The 14,199-nt window shown below is 36.0% G+C and overlaps 1 protein-coding gene across 3 annotated transcripts in view; it reads right to left on the bottom strand.

The window, feature by feature from the left end:
• The window catches only part of LOC126740922 (embryonic polarity protein dorsal-like), a 66,942-nt gene that overhangs the window by 16,813 nt on the left and 35,930 nt on the right, over nt 1-14,199 (bottom strand). For all 3 annotated transcript variants that reach the window (XM_050447112.1, XM_050447113.1, XM_050447114.1), the window contains exons 3-7: nt 11,504-11,676; nt 6,512-6,708; nt 4,440-4,618; nt 4,126-4,382; nt 1,702-1,945 (exon numbers count right to left, since the gene is read on the bottom strand). In XM_050447112.1, coding sequence (XP_050303069.1) covers nt 1,702-1,945; nt 4,126-4,382; nt 4,440-4,618; nt 6,512-6,708; nt 11,504-11,676 — 1,050 coding nt within the window. The remainder of the gene's footprint in view (nt 1-1,701; nt 1,946-4,125; nt 4,383-4,439; nt 4,619-6,511; nt 6,709-11,503; nt 11,677-14,199) is intronic.

Raw genomic sequence — 14,199 nt, 5'->3', positions numbered from 1 at the left:
TACAAAATAGTAAATTTATTATATTAAGCAAATAAGTTAAAATTTATTATTGGATTTTTTGTCTTTTTAATTAACGGTTTTTATTTTTGACCATTTTAAAATCGTCGAAAACAATAGGCACAGAAATTAATTTTATATTTAAAAAATAAAGAACATACATTACAATTCATTAAATTTTTTTTAACAAATAAAATATCTAATGAAAATTAATTTCTATTAAAATGAAAATAGCTGTTACTATTTAAGAAAAAATGGCACTTTCTTAGAGTCATGTGAGTCTTACTGAAACTCTATTTTATTATAACGAGTTCTACAATCAGTGCACCGAGATACTTTAATTCTGATATGCAATCAAGAAACGAATTACAGAGTAAATTCACATTTTTCCTGAAAACCTTGAGGCCAACTCAGTTTCGGTAAGAATTTTTCCGCCCTCTACAGGAGCGTAGTAGCAACTAAACTCATCAAACTCGCTCTGGGTTGCATGTGGTGCCATCGCTGTATATAGCGCATAGTGCTCCGCTTCAGTTAGATCTAATTGAATATCCATATCGTTGTCGAAAGTTGGCGGCGATGGTAAAGGAATATTAGGAGCAACTGATATGATTCGTTTATTAAGGGAAGGAGGCGTGGTTGCGTGAGGAGGGCTATCGTCTTTTAAGCGGATACGTATACTGTTACTTGAATGTGTAGAAATGTTACCAGCACTTTTCGACAAACTGTTATTTACTTGCAGGGATCTAGTGCTATTGTTAGAAGGAGTTACGCTAACTTCTCTAGAAGGGGCTTGCACGCTACTTTTAGAACTTTTGCGGCCAAACAGCTTCGAGAAAAATCCACGTTTCTTAGGGTTAGGTAGTGTATTGCAGCCTTTTGGCACTGGGGGTAAGTTCTTTGCTGGCGCGGAGAGTTCTCCATGAGATTTTGGACGCTGGAGTTTTATTGAAGAATTACGGCTTACTGATTGCGATTTCATGCTACCTGATCGTGTAAGAATTAGATCAGCCTGCTTGCCAGTAAGCTGAATGCTAGTCATTGAACCTCCTATATAAGTTTCGAGCTTTTTCGTGCGTTTTGGAGGAAGCGGAGGCAAAGATGCCTCAGGTATATAATCTCTTTTGGGAGGATATATAGGTATTTTGGGAGGAATAGCGGGAGGAATATCATCTTCTAGTTTAGGAGAAGCAGATAGCACTACGGGTTTGAGTGGAGGTGTTATTGGAGCAACAGTAACTTTGGGACTACATGAGTCAAATATTTCCTCTTGATTAGTAGAGTTTGGTATACTAAGTGAAAGAGGATTTTTAAAAGCTAATTGTAGACTTGTATAAGTCTTTGAATCATCAAATGATTCGTCTTGTTGGGGAAGGTTTTCGTTTTCATTAAGCGCATCAGACATAATCTTAGAGTGTGTGTCAGAATAAATCTCGTCTAATTCTGCGACTTGTTCTATAATTTCGTTGAGAGCATTTGCTTCATTTGAACTTTGGTTGTCCTCTGCCTTTGCTGTAGCTATCACATTATCATCTAATTTACATTTCTTAAATTCTAAGCTAGGCATATCTTCATTATTATTAGCCTCTTTCGTCGTATCGCTGTTATTAAGTTGTCGTTTGGCTATAAGCTTAGTATCATTTACCAGAATACTATTAAATAATTCGTAGTTTGGTTTTTTATTCTTGTACCAGTACGAGGTCCTACCTGAGTCTAACGGAAGAAATTGAAAGGGTAAAGCTTCACTGGTAGCATGATCGGAGGGTCTGTAAAGCTGGATAAAGGCTTTAACCGGTTCCGTTATCTCAATATTACGATATCTAGGTGCCCTAAACCAGATCGCATGCTGCTTGTGAACTTGAGTCGGCTGAAAATCGGCCTTTTCTTCCCACACACGATTGCCTGCATCGTCTTCTTCAAAGAAACGTACCTCTATGTCTTCTTTTGCTACCTAAAAATTATAAAATTTTAATAAGCAATCTGTAGTTTTAATAAAAGGTGTCTTAGAACTAATGCGGCATTAATTAACCGGAAACAGTAGATATCAATGATGTCAAGACGTTAAATATTACTCATTTAGCAGATATAATGCGTTTAAAGTGATAATGTAATTTGGAAAACAAACAGTTATTTGATATATGGGAAATCAGTATCAAAATTGGTTCAAAACTATTTCTGCAGAAAAGAAAATATATTTTTTGAAAATAATACTGCAAATAGTTTAGCCTAATGCAATATCATTTGAAATATGAAGCTCAATTCTGGAATCTTATATAATTTATTGTATTCCAGAGATGGGCTGAGATATTTATACTCAGCTGGATTACAAGGAATACTGGGTGTCACAATGTTACAGTTGAACCCATTTTAAGCACGGCATTCAAATGTTTTATATGTTTCAGACATTTAATATCATTTTAAAATTAATTAAAAAATTTGAAACTCTTTTCTTTAAAAGTCATGCTTCAAAACATGTACTAAATCTAAAAAGATAAACCCTTTGAACAGTATTTTATACAATATTCACTTTTATACCGTGTCGCCACCTAAAAATCATGTTTTAAAACATGAATTAAGGTATCTATAGCTGAATAGGTCAAATATTCAAACAAAAATTTGAAAACAATTAAACAACACTAAATTGATAGTGGTACAAGGCGTAAAGGAAATAGCATGCCTTAAATTCAAAATTTGTGTAGAGAGGTTTATTGCCTCAGCCTTTAGGTCTTTAAATGAGATGTTTTAAAGCTCTAGTAGGAAGTGTTTTTCGACCTTTGAAGTAATTCTTTTTGAGCAACATTGACTCCGTAGATTAATGAAAGGACCACTGGGTGTTCAAATAGATCTGTAAGTGATTTTCTCCTATATAAAATATTGATTAAAAAGCTGAATAAATAATTGGCAAGCCTCAACCAAAGATTTGTTGTCCACTGCTTGTAATAACTGAAGCATAAATTCCAGTTCATTCAACTCAAATACTTTTAGTAAGACCTTTAAACATTTAATTATGAAAGCAGTTAGAACTAGAAATTTCTGATTTGAACAAGCTAAAATATTCCAACACACTTAACAGTGGCCTAAACAAATTCAAGAAATTAATTTTTTTTACTGGTTTAACCGCAGATCGATCGATTAGGTTCACTGGATTTTTGGCAGCAATACCACAAGACCATAAAAATTCCGAACTATTTTCATAAAAACCGATTCGCAAATCCACTTCGAATCGAGAGACAAGTTTAGAAGTTTAGTCTAGAGAAGTACCATACAACAGCTTTTATACTCCAGGTCTGAGATAAATGCTCAAGATATTTCTCATTTGCAGCAAGACATGGTCCAGTCTGTTTAAGAACCCTCGGTAGTCATTCCATGAATCATCTTTAATTCATGTAACTAAACGCTTATTTCTTTTGGTCGCTAAGTATGATGTCGTCAACCTGCAATGAGGATTTTGTACTAAACAAGCTTAGATCCTCTACTCAGAAGTCAGCCATTCATATCGGGATACTCATTCTTGCTTATAGAAGAAAATTTTAAAATGTAAAAATAAAAAAATAAGGAAAAAGATATTTCTATGTGGCTGCTTTCAAAGGTAATCTACCTTTTTTAGTCTGAGCGGAGTACTACGATTGTTTACGTACTCTATACTTAATATGTACGAAGATTTACAAAAGAAATATTTTTAATGAGAGACAATCTAATAATCAATATATTTAGTATTTCAGTTATGAAAACCCTCACTGGATTATAATATTTAGACCTTATTTACAAGTGTTCAGCTGCACAGGTCCGGATTTCAAATCTTTAATGCCGATTTTTTTGTAGATATGTTAATTTTATTTTCAATATTTTTGTTTTATTCAGGATTTTGTTAGAAATGGATATATGCTATTAGTTAGATTAGCTTATTTTTATAGCCATGCATAAACTAAATGTCTTTATCTATATATTTTAGTTTAATAGGTTTCGAGTATTTAAGTAGGGTTATTCTTTTTACCAGCATCACCTTGGCAGATAAGTTGTGGCTAAAAAAAGTGGCTAAGTTACGGATGTCTCCTGTTTTTCAGACATTAAAATAGAGATCTTCTGTCACGGTGCATCATTATAAATTTAAAATTCGTGCAATGTACTCACCTTTTCACACAGAAGAATAATGTCTTTTTTTCCTCCATCCACGTAACTAACACAGTCTGATAGCTTTATTATTGTCATTTCCGACATAGCTTTTTTGTCGTAAATTATATTACTAACTACGGGTCTAAGAGCATTATATTTTACTTGGCGACTGATTTGTCCATTTTGATTTTCTGGATTTAGGTAGAACACTTGAAAGCATAGGCGAACAGCATTCAAATCAATTGAAGTCGGTTGGTTTTTGTGAGAAAATCCCCCTAAAAATTATTGTTAATTTTCTAACTGTGTAAGAGAAAGTACAACATGTTACATACTTTTAAAGGGGTCTACTTTTAATTTCTCACGAATAGTAAGCGATTTTTCAACATCGCGTTTCTTCACACACTGTATTCCCAAATTTTGAAACTCTACCCTCATAGTGTCCAGAGGAATAGGTACCGTACACACACCTTCCTTACAATTGTCCCTACCCACTAGATTGTGTGGATGAGCTCTGGAATAAAAAAAAAGAAGTTTGAAACTAAAAACTTTATTTCTAGTAACAATTAGTAAGTCTGAATCATATTTTGGTAAAAATTATTTTAGAAACTTTTAAAATATGTTGATGTTATTATAAAAATTAAACTAATTTTATTTAAAGTCGCACGCATGCGAGATAATGTGAATATGAGCACCAACATATTTTTTGATAATTGGGTCTCAAAAAATAGCGTAGTATAATTATGAACAAGATAATAAAAGGTGTAAATGAAACCAATAGCAGCTACAAAATACGAAATTTCTACTACGCGGAACCTATCACTGATAAGATAGGCTTGGCCAAAAGAGTCGTTTGTTGCAAGATAGTGGTAAATCAATACAAAATAGCCACCAAGTCATAATGAGCGTAAATTATCTGGGAATGGAGCATCATACGATAGATATACTGCTGAAGAATTAAGGAAACAAGCAAATAAGGCAGCCAGAAAATCGACATATTCCAAAGATATATAGTAACATATGCGAAAAGAGTGATGAGGAAATTGGACAGGAAGGTGAGGACAAGTATTAGAGGAATCTCATTTAGAAATAAAATAAGAAACTAATACACACTTTAAGTAATTGGAGTTTAAGATGTTATGAGTTAGATAAAGACACGGCGTCACAAGTGGACAGACTGCAAAATGAGGAAAAAACTAAATACGAAAAAATCATCGGGAAGCCCTCCAGAAAGATGACAAGCATGCTGCACCATAACATAGCAAGAGCCGGGATGACAGAATAATCAAGACTATATCTTTATAAAAGAGAAAGATGAAAAAGGGGATCTGGAAAATATTTGAGGCAACACAAACATCTCTGGCAAGACAGTTATGGAGATTGGAAGTCTTTAAACTTAAGACACTGCGATCGTAATACACAGACTAATAAACAAACTTATACCATAGATTAAACTGGGAGCTGCAGAAGCCGTGATTAGATGATAGATGCGTATATATTCTATTTGAAGCCAAAATTAAATTAAAATGGCTTTTAGATGACACAGAGTCATCGAAGATAAATTAACTAAAAAAATAGGAGCTCTAATGTACAACTTCACATACAATTCTCGAAAAGGCTTAACCGGAAGGCTGCTTTACGTGTATACTCCCAATGAAATCAGGAAGAATAGCGTAATCTTAGACATGTATTTTCTAGAAGGTCTAAGTAAAAAGGGATTTAAAGACTTTCATTAGTTAAATCAGTTTTCTTTTATAGAAATAAACCCACAAAAGAAGGGACTCATGAGATGATATAACCCACACTCAAGAATCCTTCTTTCTTAAAGAAAAAGGAAATTATAAATATATGATAACACACATCAGATAGTTTGATAGCAGTAATGCAAAAATAAGAGATCTTTACTTAGTAAGCATATTTGCTTTAAAATTTATCAGTTAACTTTTTTTCCCTATTTACGATCTCATGAGTTACATGAGTTACAAAGTATCTTTCTCTATCTAACAGAAATTTCTATCTAAGAGTTCGATAAAGATAGTAGAGAAAAAACAGTACATCTCTTTTCAGACACACATCTGCTTTCCTCTGAACTGCTTTTTAATTCATAATTCGAGAGACGTATATAAATGGATAAAAAAATTTTAAGAAACATATTTGTAGGTTTCTTTAAATGGATTCAATATTGGAGTAGGTGGCGAGAGCTACCATAGGGAACTGCCCAAAGAGAAATTTCTTTTCTTCTTGCTATCATAGACAAACTTCGAAAAAAAGGTAAATAGTTTAAAAACAATTTATTTAGACTTAGTCAACATAAGTTTATCTGAGTTGATTAAGGAAACGTCTTCTCATTGACTATACCTTGTAAACCTTTATAAATAAGTTTATATTTAAAATGTTTCCTACTTACAAATAAGGAGGGTCCTTGGTAACACACGAAACCACCACCACGGCGTTTCGAAGGATGCCAGGATCGCAACCCACTACTTGGATTTCTGGAAATTTCTTATTTTCAGGTGTACTGCTTGCGCCAGGAATCGATCCTGCTGATCTTCCTTCACATTCATATCGAAATCGCAGAGCTTTTGGTGCTGGCTGTTCAATTATCTAAAGAAAAAAAAACATATTTTTAATTTGATCATTATAAAACGAATATCGAGAAAAAAATTCTATTATCAATGGATTAAGAATTGCAATAATTAGGCTATATCAGGATCCTTGTTTTTATTTTAGAATATTATCATAGGAACATTTTCCAGAAACGGGTAGTCGGGTAGACATTGTCTTTATATTTGGTACAAAACGACGTTTCGGTCGGTAAGTATCTCCGACCGTTATCAAGTGTAAACTAAAGCAATTTCCTATTCTGCAGGCTTATACAGGGTGATTTTCAACCTATGCGCATAAACTTTGGAAATGGTAGATGAAGATCAATAATGAGTAATAATGAGAAAAAAATGTATAGTAAAATATTTTTGGTTTCCGAAATAAAGTTAAATAAATGTCAACAGAACGTGTATCAGACGAACTTATTTTGTTTATTAATAACTGATAGTAAACAAGTCATAATGTTTGTAATTTGTGGTTTGGAATCTTTAGCAGTACTTAGTTTGTTGGTGGCTGTGATCGTTTTCGATCGTTATTTTCATACGAACAAAATAAAAGCGTCAAATGTAATGGCGCACATTTTTACAAAGGAAGAACTTGTCGACATGGTTTTGGTTTACGGAGAACCGCATCAGAATGCAGTGACAGCAGCTGATCTGTATGCCCAAAGAGTTCCTTGAAGATATCACCCGAGACGTGGAGCTTTCTTACGTGTTATTCAGCGGGGTAGAGAAACTGGCAATTTGCGGCCGCGGCCTGGCAAGATGGAGGAACTATTAGACCTAGGCACTTCTATATCTGGAGGAGGATATTTTAGACGTTATCGAAGAACAACCTGGAGTTAGCACTAGGGCAATTGCAGCGCGATTTGGAATATCGCAATCTACAAGTTGGCAAATTTGAAGGCACGAGTTGCTGTACCCGTTTCATGTGCAGGGGATACAAGCCCTACTTCCAAGAGATTTGCCGCTTCGAGTACACTTTTGTGAGTGGTTGTTACATCACCAGCAGTTAAGCTCAAACTTTACCATGAACATTTTAGTTACGGATGAGGCAAATTTTACGCGCAATGGAATTTTCAACTTTCATAACACTCATTACTGGGCTTTGGAAAATCCGCATATTACACGGAGAACATACTTTCAACAACGTTTTTCTGTAAATGTATGGGCTGGAATTCTGAACGGGATGCTCACCGGACCTTTTATTCTGGAAAATCGTTTGACTGGTGCTCGGTATTTAGAATTTTTGCGCAACGATTTACCAGTGCTCCTTGAAAATGTGAATCTCAACGTTAGGCAAAACATGTGGTTTCTTCATGATGGTGCTTCACCACATTTTTCACGACCAGTGCGATAACATTTAGATCGTGTGTTTCCCGAACGATGGATAGGCCGTGACGGTCCAGTTGGGTGGCCCCCTCGCTCGCCTGACCTTAATCCATTAGACTTTTATTTGTGGGATCATATGAAAACAATGGTGTATGTAAACGAAGTTGATACTGAGCAAGAGCTACGACATAAGGGCTGCCAGTGACGCATAAAGGCTGCCAGTGACCCAATTCGCCTACAGCCTGATTTGGCCCGTGCATATACTTCTTCATGGATTCAACGAGCTCAAGTCTGTATCGAAAATAATGGAAACAACTTCGAACAGTTGCTTTAAATTAGTTTAAATTAAGCACGTTAAAAATACACGTTTTTTATTTAAAAAAATATGGATATCTCCAAAACTAAAAATATTTTACTACATTTTTTTTTCATTATTACTCATCAACTATCATTTCCCAAGTTTATGCGCATAGGTTGAAAATCACCTTGTATATTGATAATGGGATCAATGAGGCGTGAATTCTTATGATGCGTGAAAAGAGCGTCTGCTAGAAGAGGTCTCCATATGTTGAATCTAACATCCACACTAGGTTGGCCAAAGACGCCCTGGTTTTGCGTTATGTAGGCAGCTTCCAGAAATGACCTTTTTCGCCAGTGTGATTCCTTCCTTAGGATATTTGTGTCAGACCAGTGAATGTTATGACCGTTTCATGCTCTAATGCTTTCTCATGCTTTCTAAGCATGTTCAGCAATGCCTGATCTGGCTACTTCTCCAGTGGTCGTCCATTTGCGATGTTCCTTGGTCCTAACTGCCAAAGGTCTTTTGGTTTCGCTAACATAAGACTCACCACACTCACAAGGGATCTGGTAGATGCAGTTTTTGGTGTCTGCTGTAGATTCTGGCTTTGTTTTGGAAACAGAACCTCTTATTGTATTGTCAGATCTAAAGGCGGTTTTTAGATTAAACTTCTTAGCAATTCGTCGGATTTTCTCGGATGTACCTTTTTATATAGGGGATTGCAAGAAGCCCAATTCATTCATCCTCTTGCTTGGTTCTGATTTCCTTCATCATCGACCTCTGGATAGTTTTTTGGGACCATTCTGCTGCAGATCTCTAGTAAGAAGTGCTACTTCCGCCTTAAAGTCCGCGTCGTTATTACAGATGGTAACAGCTCGGTTGTACAGAGACCTGATGATTCCAACTTTAGTCGAACCAGAGTGATTGGAATCAAAGTGTCTGTATTGTCCAGTATGTGTGGCTTTTCGATACACAGACGTTCTTATAATGCCATATGTATTCTTCACAAGAACATCTAAGAATGGCAGCGCCGAATTTTTCTCAGTCTCCATAGTGAATTTGATACTTAGCACCATGTTGTTCAGGTGGTGTAAGAAGCCCTGAAGTTTGTCTTCCCCTTTACCCCAGATGATAAATGTGTCATCAACGTATCGCAGCCACATCTTTGGCTTTTTTCGTGAGGTGCTGATTGTTCTTCAAACCATTCCATATATATGTTGGCTACCACCGGAGACAGCGATGATCCCATAGACAGACCCTCATCCTGAGCGTAAAACCTATCTTTCACTTGAAAATAGGAATTTCGTAGGCAGACCTCCAAAAGTTCCATCACTCCTCCGAGTGGAAGCTTGGTTCGAGACGGAAGTGACGTGTCATTACTCAGTTTATCCTGAATAATCTTCAGGGAATCTCCAATCGGGACATTAGTGTAAAGACTTTCCTCGTTAAAGCTAACCATTCTATCCTCTGGTCCGATGTTGATAGGTCGAAGTAGATCCACAAAATGACTGGAGTTCTTAACGTATGAATCAGTATTCCCTTGGAGTGGTTTAATTATTTCTAAAAGGAACCTAGAACGTTCTGACGTTGCCGAATCCCTTGAGCTAGTAATGGGTCGCAGTGGCATCAATTCCTTGTGAACCTTTGGTAGTCCATAAAGATGTGGAGGCTTACTGTGATGTGGGGTAAGTCTTGTACGTACGGCGTCCGTTAAGAAAAAGGAATAGTTCTTTAGCGTTCTGTACACTCTTTCTTCAATGGTCGCCGTTGGATCTTTTGATAACAACCTGTATTTTCCTTTCTGTAGAACCTCTTCGATTTTTGTCTCGTAGGTATTTACGTCCATTATAACTGTCGCAGTACCCTTTTCCGCTGGTAGAATTTTAATCGTTTTGTCCTCAGATCTTTCAGCGCTCTCTCTTCCTCTCTCAATATTTTTATGTACTAAATATATTTATTATTGTACCAAAAACAAAGACAATGTCAGTCCGACTACCGGTTTCTACATTACCATTGTCTACCACTTTCAAAAACAACCCTTTCCAGTTCCAATTTAGGTTAAGAACTCATTCATGGTAGAAAGTGGACGAAATTGTAGCCCAATATTCAAGAAATTGGGATTTAATAAATTGTATCATCATAATAAAGATGCAGGGTAATGATCCAATATGAGCCCGTGAATAAACAATTAATGTACAGAAACCGTAAAAGATGGAAGGTTAAAGAGAAGAATTATGGCAAAGTTGCGTCATTTGATTGCACTGTAAAAATTTCAAATAAAACCGACAAGAACCTTTTTGTTAAAGAAACTCATCAGATTTCATATGAAACTAAAATCAATATAGTTGCATGAGTTTTCAAGATGTTCAAATATTTGTATATCATTATCATCTTAATGTTTTTTTAAATTAATTGAAGAACTACTTAATAACTTCAAAACGTTAAATTTACAACAAAACTCGAAATTTCATTTTGTGAAGAAACTTGCTATGAGTTTTTGTAGAGCATTTAAGAATATAAAGATTTTTTAACTTACTGAAACAATAACTCTAAAATGATTGTATTTAGAAGGAAACTTGAAATGACCTATTTGGTGAAGAAAGTTCACCAAATTATTTTTCTTCCAAATGCCTGTTACTTTCATATAAACCTAAAATTAGGGAAATCGTTAAATAAGTTTTCTATATATTCCGATTTTCGTTAACTCTTTGATAGTATCAAGATTTTTTCAATCCATTGAAAAACTACTCAATGATGCAAGAATTTCTTGGTTGGAAATATTTCGATTTTGCTCAGTATCAAGATATTATTAATCCTTTAAAAAACTACTCAAAAATTATAAAACAGCTACATTTTGAGAGATAATTGCAAGGACTTGTAAGGATCATTATCTGTGACTTTAAAAGGTAAAACACGACGTTTTTTTGCTAATTTCAATGTCAGAAAATGACGGAATTTTGTAATTTTATGATATAAAATAACCCCGTGGTGTCATTTTGAGTCTAATGCTTAACATCATTTAACCATAACTTTTTTGTTGAATCGTATTCAACTGACTTACAATGACTTGTTTATTCAATTTTAATTATATGTATCTAATATATTATTTTTTTATAATGCGTTACCATAAAACTAAAATTAATCTCGAAAAAAAAATTGTACTTACTCTAATTTCTGCAGGATATGCTCTATGAGTCCCTGCAGATGACTGTAACGTGTGTTGAGGCATATTCACCTGCCCTCCCCCGTTCAACATGGAGGTAAGCAATGTAGGCGAACCAGTGCGAACTTCGCCACTGGGTTCTGTGAAGCCAGGATCGGTTTCCTTTATTACCTCAACTGAAAAATATTAACCTAGTTTACTGTCAGATTTTTAAAAGGGTAAAATAAAAATATATAATTGCTATTCATTTCAACGCTATTCCATTTAACGTGGCACACGCTGTATAGAACAGCAACATATTATGTAAATAATAATATTTGTCATATTTAATATTTAGTTCTATGGAAATTCCACTAACCGAACCACCTTACTTTCTATAACGCATCATTTGTTTAAAAAATACATAATTTTCAAAGTGCGAGATTGGAATTTAAATTACGAAACCGGTCGCTGGTGTTTTACTGCATCTAGGACATGAACTGTTTATATAATTCTCCTTTATTTTATGCTTTAAGGAATTAAATAGATTTAAAATAAAATAAATAAATAAACCACATACATGACCTCCAGGTCAAACTATGTTAATTTGTTATGTCCATAAGAGATTAGTTGTTATATAATATAATCACTTAATATGCATTGCAATTCACAAATAGTGCTGACAAATTGTGTCAGAAAAAAGGGATTTCCCAGCATTTAAGCATAGCTAATAAAATTCTCTATAAAAATAGGTTAAGAAATAGATTTGAGTCCAATACGGTTCTCTGTTTTCAAAACATGGACTTATCCAATAGAAAGTGAGTCGAAATTTAATATTTTATTTATTAATTCTCATTGCTGGGAGCGACACCCAATATAGACGGCTCTTTTTGAACCTGGTTGATTGCATTAACCATCTGCAAATTGACTACCCAAGCGCAGAAATCATCGTCATGGGTGATTTTAACGTTCAGAATATCAACTGGCTGCGCTTCTGCAACAAGAACGACGATGAAGGACGAGAAGCTGAGCTATTTGCCACCATATGCGGGCTTACGCAGCTTGTGGCGGAACCTACCAGAATCCCCGATCGAGACGGCGAGTTCGCGAGTCTTCTAGATCTGGTCTTGGCTTCACACCCTGACTCGTACACTGTACATGCCCCCCTAGGAACATCGGACCACAAATTGATAACAGTCTCTTGCCAGTTGGAGGTTAAAACGCACGATCCTCCGATACCGCGGAAGGTATGGCACTATAAATCAGCAGAGTGGAACCATCTTCGGGAATTTTATCGCTCATTCCCTTGGAAAGAAGTCTGCTTTAGAACCAATAACATCTCAGAATGTGCAAACCAAATTACAGAGACGATCTTGGCAGGAATGAAAGCTTATATCCCTTTTTCTACTAAATGCGGATCAAACAACAAGCAATGGTTCAACCTGAATTGCAAACAGGCAGTAAACACTAAAAACGCAGCATATCCAAATGAAAAAAGATCTTTCTGGTCGGTATCGAAAGCTGTTAGTCAAGAATTTGCTAAGTCGGCCTTGCCACCCCTAACAGCAGATGATGGTTCTATCGCGGTAACAGCAAGGGAAAAAGCCAACTTACTGGGTAAACTCTTCGCGTCCAATTCAACTCTGCACTCGCAAGGCAAAACACCGCCATATTTGCCAAGGGTGAATTCATCGATAAGAGAAATTTCGTTTCCCCAACGAATTACAAATAAAATTCTTAAAAACGTAGACACCAACAAAGCTTCTGGACCCGATGGAATTCCAGCCCTAATACTAAAACGTTGTGCAGAAGAATTGACTCCTCCCTTATGTAGACTGTTTACGGCATCGTATAAGCAGGGCCAATTTCCAACAAGCTGGAAAACTGCTCGAGTGAAAGCTGTACCCAAAAAGGGTAAGAAGACGATGCCCTCCAATTACCGCCCGATTGCACTAGTTCCAGTAATATCGAAGATTATGGACGCTCAGTCGCTCTTGACATTTCCAAGGCATTTGACAGAGTGTGACATGAGGGACTACTAACCAAGCTCTCCTCAATCGGCATACAAAACTCATTATTGAATTCGATCAAAAGTTTTCTTGAACAACGAACAATCCAAGTAGCCGTCGATGGATACCTCTCCGACAAATTTAACATTAACGCTGGAGTCCCTCAAGTATGCATTCTACCCCCCCACCCTTTTCTTGATATATATCAACGATTTGCTAGGAACCACTGTCAATCCAATCTACAGCTTTGCGGACGATAGCACACTTATTTCCACATTTAAGTCCGCCAAACCAACGACAGCCGCAAGTTCTCAGAATCTTAGGCAGCAACAAGTAGCTTCAACCAACAACGATATTAGAGCAATCTTGGAGTGGGGCGATAACAATCTGGTCAATTTTAACGCTAAAAAACCGCAGGCTGCATTATTTACGATGAAGACTAACCTTGGTGGCCCGGAGCTGGTTATGGCAGGGAAAACATTGCCAATGAAATCATCTTTACATGTTCTAGGAGTCGAGGTCACCAACAGTGTGTCTGGCATGACCACGTTGCCGAGGTCGCCAGGGCGGCTTCCAAAAAACTCGAAGTGCTTTTCAAAACGAAAAAACTGTATACACCAGAACAGCTGCTGACTCTTTATAAGGCTCAAATACGCCCTTCCCTCAAGTATTGCTCGCATGTCTGGAGCTCTGCACCCAAGTATAGTTTAA

This window comes from Anthonomus grandis, chromosome 10 (genome assembly GCF_022605725.1).
Source record: "Anthonomus grandis grandis chromosome 10, icAntGran1.3, whole genome shotgun sequence".
Lineage (NCBI taxonomy): Eukaryota > Metazoa > Arthropoda > Insecta > Coleoptera > Curculionidae > Anthonomus > Anthonomus grandis.
Note: the sequence above shows the minus strand (reverse complement) of the source record. Positions and strands in the feature narration are given on the sequence as shown.